The following is an 8,376-nucleotide window of genomic DNA, read 5'->3' on the forward strand; positions in this document are numbered from 1 at the left end:
TACATATCCTTGTATAAAGTCCCTCTACAAATTAAATTAGTAAATAATTGTTCTCAATAATTATTCCCCTTCAGTGTAGGGGAAGAGATTTTTGTGTGTGTTTTCTGTAAGGTAGTTCTTGAGCTGTCTCTGAAGTCAGGACCTGCGTGGCCACTGAAGTGGCTGTGTTTGAGAAATTAGTGCTAATCTGGCTTGAAAGATACAAATTCTGACCTACATTAGCAGGTGACTCCTACATCTAAGAGATACAAAAGAAAGAGAAAGAAAGGGAAAGAAGTGTTAGACACCCGTGCTTAGACATGGGAAGGATTCAACAACAGATTTATTTTTTTTTTCCTAACAAACTTCAGAGAATTCACATGATCTGGCATAAGTCTTGTTTGGTTTTAATGGAGTTAGTTGAGTATTTAACATTTAATTGCTTTATTTTCTGATTAAAACTTCTACATATATGAATTATTATTACATATTTCCTTTTTCCCTAGGGAGCCATGGCTGCTACATATTCTGCACTGAATCACAAGACATTTCAGCCAGTGCTGGAGCCTGTGGCAGCCTCCAGCTTAGCTCAGCGACGGAGCATGAAAAAGCTCACATCCACAGACTTATAGATCCACTGGGACACCTGAGCAGACACAAGCAAGGGGGAACCCAACAAGTGGCTCTGTTTTGCCTGACCTGTGATCAAAAGGCATCTATGGTTTCCTGCTACACTACTTGAATTCTGTAAAAGTCCTTTTTTTAAAAAGAAAAAAAAAATCCACAGGTTCATACTGTGTTTGTTTTACAGGCCGTATCTGTTAAGTTAATTTGAACATCAGGTACACCATAATGAATTTCTCTACACTGTCCTTTGAGATCTGTTGCAAATATTCTTTCACATTCTGTATAGTTTTGCTGGGTTCAGTTAAAAAAAAATTGGTTTAGGGGACCGTTGCCAATGACCAAGTTGTACATAAAGTGTCAGTGTGAGTTTTCTTGCTTCACACCTTCAGACCCTGCTGTGAAGGGCAAATTCTTCATTTTGTAATTGGGCACTCCATTGATTCAACTCAATTCCTTTCCCTTGTCCATGACTATTATGCAGAGTTGGGCAATGTGATGTGCCAGAGTTCATTAATCACTGTTGATTTGGTAGCTCTGTGTTTGCATGGTGCCAGTAACTGAGGAGTTTCTGTGGAAATACAAACCAAAGGGATGTGCAAGATCCTGCACTTCAATTTGATCTCTTGTGACCCAAAAGAAATGCTGGTTATGATCCCTAACAGGAAAATGAACATTCCTGGTTGTTACCACAAATTGTGTCCTGCACTGAGCTGGAGAAAGTCAGTATGTGCATAAACTGTCAAAATTCAGGCTCTCAGAAACATTGGTGCCACTTCAAAACAACATCATGCAGCTCAGTCCTTTGTTATTTACATTTCCCATCCATTAATGTGTGTTATTTTCCTCAGCAGTCTTTCCACTAAATGCACCAAATACTAGGTTTGTTTGGCATATGAGACAAACTGACACTTTATTATAACCAACTTGGCACTTGGGGTTTATTTTTTATTTATTTGATTTTTTTAATAGAAGGTTGCTTCTCTCTGACTCTCTCGCCGCATGTACAAATATTACAGAACAGAAATGCAAAATTCTCTTTGCCTAACTGTAGGGGTAGCTTGGGAAAATAAATAAGCCTTGCTGTGTGCCCAGATAAGGGAATTCTGACCAAGGAATTTCACAGTTATGGACAAATTCCTTTCAGCATCCTGTGGCCAGCACTCACTCACCCTCTCTGTCTGCTGTTAGGACTTCAGCTGTTCCCAGATGCTGGGATGGAGAGGAAATTCATTTCAGGGCCAGAATTACCTTGGGGTTTCCTGACTCCAATGCTAACTGCTGGTAGTTCATTCAGAGATACACTTAGAAGTGTTTTCAAAAGTTGTAGACACTGAGCAGTTGTAGTGACATAGCAGGATGATTATAAATATTGAATATATTAGTGACATTAGGCTGTGAAGTGACCAAAACTCAGACATAGTTCAGACTCATTTGTCATCATTGACTTTTCAAGTGCAAGATCCCAGGGCTGACAGAAATCAGTTTTTTGAGACAGCAAAAAAAAAAAAAATTTCCAGGGGAATTCTGGCCCAAGCACCAGGAGTGGTGGTGATAACTCACATCTCACTAGAGGTGTTGGCTGGTTTTTGCTTATTCCTGTGGAGGACTTGGTGGTGTTGGAAGTACTTTTAGATAAGCTGCTTTCTTCTGTTGTGGTGGGGGAAGATGGACATTATCTGGCCAAATAGTTAGGTATGAATATATGTAGATTTGAGACTTAATGACATAGCAAACATAGGTGTGCTCTTTGTGTCACGCAGAACATCCACCAGATGGAATTTCTTGAGTGTTTGATAGATGTTGGAAGCTTTAGGGGCCATTTGTGCCTAGTTTTGAGGTGCCTGTTTGAAATGCTTGAAAACTTATCAAAGAACACAACTGCTTCCTGGAAAGCTCTTTCTTTAGTACAAAATCTGCCCCTTTTGCAGCTGCTTTATCCTCCTTTTCCTTAATGAAGACTTTTTCCAGCAAGAATGCCTGGAAACCTCTTGTCTGACATTCTGTCAGGGTCATTTTAATGTAAATTTAAAGATGACTGCCAGAAGAAATTGAATTCACTCCAAAAAAGGCAAAAGTGATGGACATTAAACCCCCTGAGCCCAGGTCAAGGTGTACTGTGGGTAAATGTAGTCCTAAAAGCTGTGTTGGGGACAAGAGGTAATGCAAGGCCTGGAACACAATGAAAATGTCAAACTTGAATTGTCTTCAGCTTTCCTGTAAGGCAGCAGCTGGTCTTTAATGGCTTTACCCATGAATCATTTAACAGTGTTCCTGTTGGTATTTTCTTTTAGCTTGCTTAGAAGCACCACAGAATAAGCACCTTAAAAGCATTTTGCACAAGAGCAGTTGGAAGCAGCTGAAGGGACTCAAGTTGTTCTTGATGTGCAGCACAAAGGTGGTGAGAGGAAAAGAACACAAACAAGATGGATGTTCTGATTCATTGCTGAGTATTTAAAACATTTCCTGGAAAGTTATCCCTGTTTTATGTCACTGCTGGCCTTTTGTGCAAGTGGCACTCCATGGGTAAAAGCAACATTACAGAGTTGTCTTACTGTCTGAAAACATATGGATGTGTTAAATCTGACAGGCCAGTGTACCCTGGTATGCCAATTATAATCCTTATTTAGGGGGAAATCTTCCCTTGCTCTATTTCAGCATATCAGTCCTGGAAATATTTGGGATATGCAGGACCACAGAGTTCACTTGCAGTTTACTTTTATTGTATTTAAGGATCACCTTTGTGAGGCTCCTTTGGGAATTCCATGTTTCTCATCCCTTTCTTTCCCAGCTTAGGTTTTGATATCTAAAAGTAGCATGGTCTGCTCATGAGCTGTCAGTTAAAGGTTTGAGATGGAAGAGCAGGTAATGGGAAAGTGCTCTGGCTGCAGTGAAAGGTTGGTGGAAATTATTTCATATCATCTGGGCACAGTTGAAGTTTACAAACTGGTGATGTTCTCACTGCCTTACTGAGTTAGAAAAAAAAAGTCAAATTTTCACAAAGGCTCATAATTACATTGAAGTAGGCATTCAGACTAAAGGAATTTCCACAGAACTAAATCTTAAATGATAGAATATTTTGGCCATGGCTTCCTGCCAAAAAAAGCTCCTGCTCTGGTGTTGGGTGATGATCATTATCAGTGAGTTCCAGCTCTGGTACACAGAGAAAACAGATTCCCACTGGAGCTGGAGTGAGCTCAGGACCTCTTTAGCTGTTCTTTCACCCCAGGATATCTCAGTTTGTACCTTTAGTTATACCTTGGATATAAAGTGAGGAGCTCTGTTGTATTCCTGTTCCATATCCCAAAACTGCAGTGGCACCATGGTGAGCCCATGGTGGGGCCACAGGGCCCTTCCTGAGAGCTTCCCTGTTGGGTGCAGTCCAGCCCCTGATCTGTGGCTTGTGTGGTTTTCTTCTTTTTCCCATTTTGCTCAAAATCAGTGAATTCCCCTTGCCCATGCCAGGAGGTGCAGGGGGCTGAGCCTGCTCTTCAGTTGAGGCCTCTTGTTTGAATGTTCTTGCAGCCAGAGAAGGCATCCAAAACCTCACCCAGGTCAGTCATGTTGAGCTTGAATTCTGTCTTCCGTGTTCTAATTCCTTTTCCAAAGCTGATCTTCAGCTGTCCAATAGTTAAAATAACCTCTAACAAACTTCAGCAGGTGGGAGTTCCTTGCAGTGTACTTATAGACTGGTCTGTAGAGCTGTGTTAAATTAATTACACAATGTTATAATAATTATCCTGGTTTGTATCAGTGAAATTAGGCTAAAACATCAATGCAAACACAGAGTTTTATGTATTTCTGTAGCACTTAAGCTTTTCAGTCCTATCCAGAACTAAAAGTTTGCAAATACTTGTGGGAGGAGAGGTAGGAGCAGGTTTTTCTTTCTCAGACTTTCCAGAGAACTTCTGAAGCTGTGATCATAGTAGAGTCCTGTAATCCTACAGGAGCTGTGTAGGGTTAAAAACATAAAAAAATAAAATTCTCCTTAAAAGTTTGTTCCAAAGCTCTTTGAGGTGTGCACTGATAGCTGTTGGTAACACCCCTGCACTTCATTCATGCCACACCAGCCTTCTGCATCAACATCTGTCCCTGCTCCAGTTATTTTTAAATATTTCCTTCTCCAAATGCTGCTGTTCTTTGGGAATAGAAGAATTAATACAGATTTGAAAACTCTCACCCTTAATATATGTCTGAAGCTGATTGAATATTATAATAATTTGCATATTTAGCAAGTCTCCCACAAAATCATCAGCAGCTGGTTTTCTTGAGATTTTTCCTGTGTAATGAAAACAAACTTTCTTGAAAGCTTTAAAAGATAATTGATTATATATCTTAATTATTAATTTTTGGGCAATAGTTTATTACCAATAGTGAGTTTGAATAACCTGGATTCTCTTGTGGGGTTTTTCTCTCGAAGATGCTGGAGGTGGATCTGCTTTGCAGAACCAAGTGTTCAGGTTTGGGTGTTTTTCATTAGGCTTTTGAGCAGTGTTTGTTAGTTAATTAATTAATTGCATTGTCTTAATGTCCCAAGCACTTTGGCATCTTGCACTGATGCTCTGGTTAGAGCTGAAACTCTCCTGGCACGTGGCTAAATCTCCATAAAGGGCATTAATTGAGACCAGTGTGCAATGAATTCCATGCTCTCTGAGGTACTTCAAAGATGAAACTCTACACAAGGTCCCCGTTATCAGATATTGTAACTGTCATTTCCTTCTCTTAAGCATATTGTGGATTTTGTATCATACTGTATTTATTTCATTTAATTTTAAAAGAAATGTTTTCTTTAAAGCTCTGTATATATTGACATTAAAGTTTGCATTGTACTACGTTCTCCTCTTCTTGCAAGACTGGGTCTGGCAGTGCAGTGGTGTTTCTCTTGGCACTGCTGCCTTCAATTACAGCACACCAAAGACAACCTCAGAATTGTATTTATTTTTGTCAAACTCCCTGAATAGTCATAAAGGTACAGTTTTAATTAGCTGGCAGTTCCTTGAGTACTAGAATAAAAGGGTTGCAAATTCATGACATTTGGTAATTGACAGAAATCCATCACTTCTGCTTTGGAAGTTTGCTTTGCTTCTATATCCATTTTTCAAATGGATATAAAAAACAATGAGCAAACATTCCTAAATTAAATGTATATGAATTATTTCATAAACCTTGCCAAAAATCTCACATACATCAAGAGCTATTTATAAACTGATACTCAGTCAAGTGTTTCATGCCATACTTGCAGCAAAACAGACATTCAGTGGTAGGATTGATGTGTTACCTCAGGGTGGGATCATCTACCTCTGTGCTTTTTAAATATAAAATTATAAAATTTGTCTAATAAAGTCTATTAAGTTTGACTCCATATATTAAGAGGAAGTAATTTTCCTGCAAAGATCTGATCCTTTGAAAATAGACACTTGCATTACAAGTGGCTGGAATGACATTAAAAACTGGGTTTAAAATCCTCCCGAGGTATTTGATAACTGCTGCTATTCACAGTGGTTTATAAATACTTTATTCTTTTGAATGCACAGGAAGGTTTTCCCACCTTTGCCTCAGGTCCATCTCCCAGGTGCTGTTTGCTCACACAGGACTGGTGGCAGAAGAAGGGGGGGACTGGAGCCACAGAGGAGGCAGCAGGTACACGTTTCCCACGTTGTCATGGTTTGATTTCATTCAAGTTAGGTAGAAAAACAAATCAAATTGGACAAAATCATTAAAATAATTTTTAAAAGCCCTGAGTCTCAGGTATTGAGATCTGCAGGCTTGGTGAAGGTGTTGCTGGGTGGGAGGAGGTAAGGCATGGATTAAAAACCAGCCTGACTGCATGTTTGGAGGAACCAAGGACAGGGATGAGCTGGGTGTTAAAAAGACTCCAGAATGTGCCTTAATTGCATCCTGCTCTTTGTTTTCCTTCAAATTTTGGTTCTCAGGAGCTGTTTTCCCCATGATTCATCTCTGAAGCTTTATGACTGTAAGAGGTACCTTCCCACATCATTTTTGGGTTCTTATGGGGTGCAAAATGTTTTAAGGTAAAGATCTTCCCACCTTTGCTTGCCCCAGCTGTAGCAGGAAGAGGGAGCAAGCGTCTGCTGGCAGTTTTGCCAAAATACAGATTTAACTGTATTTATTTTAACTTTTGCTTAACAATTTCCCTCCAGAACCTCTGGGGAACTTCTCTCAGAGGTTGGGGTTTCTCGTGGGCCTCTTGAAAGACACAGAAAGCTTTTGGTAGAGGTGAGGTCAGTTCTGCAGCCCCTTAAGGCTCTGTTTGGGCAGGGGCTCCCTTGCAGCTCCCTCCCCTTGGAGTTGTTTGCATTTCCAGCCTTGGAGCAAACCTTGAACTCTCCAGAGCTGGTTTGGGGCCTGCTCTTTGATTTTTGGCTTGCAGAGAGCTTTACCCCAGAGCAATCCTGTACCAAGCTGGCTTTAAACAAGTGTAATGCCCTAATGCTGGCTGATGGTGCAAATCCCTTATTCCTGGACAGGTGCATTTTGGTCTTTCGTGGCCCTCAGCATCCAGGTTCGTGTCCTGGTCTCCTTAGGGATGGCTGGAATTACAGAGGGAGGGATATCTCTTCATTTAAGGGGATTTATTGCTTCTTTAGGCTTTTGTGGGGGAAGCACAGTATAATTCTGATGGGCTTGTGCCGTTCCTATCCATGGCAGTGTCCAAGGCCAGGTTGGACAGGGCTGGGAGCAGCCTGGCACAGGGGAAGTGTCCCTGCCCATGGCAGGAGTGGAAGGAAATGGGCTTTAAGGTCCCTTCCCACCTTAGTGAATCACCAACCCTTTTCTGTGGTAGCTGCAGTTGTGGGGTGCTGACACAGGCCCTGTGTGCCCCTAGCCTGGCCCTGCCGTGCTGAGAGCTTTGCCTGGAGGTCTGGGCAGCTGAGCTGGGAGTTGCTCTGTAGCAAGGCACAACACACAGGTGTTGTGCCATCGTCTGCCTGTGGGCTGGATCCGCTCCTTCCATGGGGGAGAGCAGCCACGGGCAGGGCTGAGGAGCAGCGGGGAGAGGGGATGCAGTTCTTTGTGATCGCCTTCTCCGGGGGAACGGGCACCGGGAGCTCGCAGCGTCACAGCGGCCCCGAACCCGCTCGGGATGCGGGCGCTGCTGTGCTGCTCCGGGCAATCCCTGTCCCGGGGATGTGCGGGCCCCGTGCCGGCATTCCCGGCGTTTGCTGTGCCGGTGATTCCCGGTGTTTACCATACCGGTGATTCCCGGCGCTGGCCTTGCCGGCATTCCCGGTGTTTGCCATACCGGTAACTCCCGGCGTTGGCCTTGCCGATATTCCCGGCGTTTGCTGTGCCGGTGATTCCCGGTGTTTACCATACCGGTGATTCCCGGCGTTTGCCGTGCCGGTGATTCCCGGCGTTTCCCGGTGTTTACCATACCGGTGATTCCCGGCGCTGGCCTTGCCGGCATTCCCGGCGTTTGCCGTGCCGGTGATTCCCGGCGTTTGCCGTGCCGGTGATTCCCGGTGTTTACCGTGCCGATATTCCCGGTGTTTGCCATACCGGTGATTCCCGGCGATTGCAGTGCCGGTGATTCCCGGTGCTGGCCCTGCCGGCATTCCCGGCGTTTGCCGGGCCCGGCCCGGGCAGGTCCCGGCGCGGCCGCTGCGCTCCCCGCAGCACCCAGGAGATGGAGGCAGCGCCCCGCAAGCGGCCCCGGAGCCTTCCCGAGCCTTCCCACCGGGACTGATCCCGCCTGGAGCCCCCCAGGGCTCACCGCGGCTGAAGGACGCACGGCCGGGAACGGGAGTTTAG

At 43.8% G+C, this 8,376-nt stretch overlaps 1 protein-coding gene across 3 annotated transcripts in view; it reads left to right on the plus strand.

Moving 5' to 3' along the window:
• The window catches only part of RPS6KA6 (ribosomal protein S6 kinase A6), a 35,885-nt gene extending 30,450 nt beyond the window's left edge, over positions 1 to 5,435 (plus strand). For all 3 annotated transcript variants that reach the window (XM_041485081.1, XM_041485082.1, XM_041485083.1), the window contains one exon: positions 486 to 5,435. In XM_041485081.1, coding sequence (XP_041341015.1) covers positions 486 to 611 — 126 coding nt within the window. In that variant the 3' untranslated portion in view covers positions 612 to 5,435. The remainder of the gene's footprint in view (positions 1 to 485) is intronic.
• The last annotated feature ends 2,941 nt before the right edge of the window (positions 5,436 to 8,376 follow it).

This window comes from Pyrgilauda ruficollis, unplaced genomic scaffold, assembly GCF_017590135.1.
Source record: "Pyrgilauda ruficollis isolate IOZ18807 unplaced genomic scaffold, ASM1759013v1 scaffold7, whole genome shotgun sequence".
NCBI lineage: Eukaryota > Metazoa > Chordata > Aves > Passeriformes > Passeridae > Pyrgilauda > Pyrgilauda ruficollis.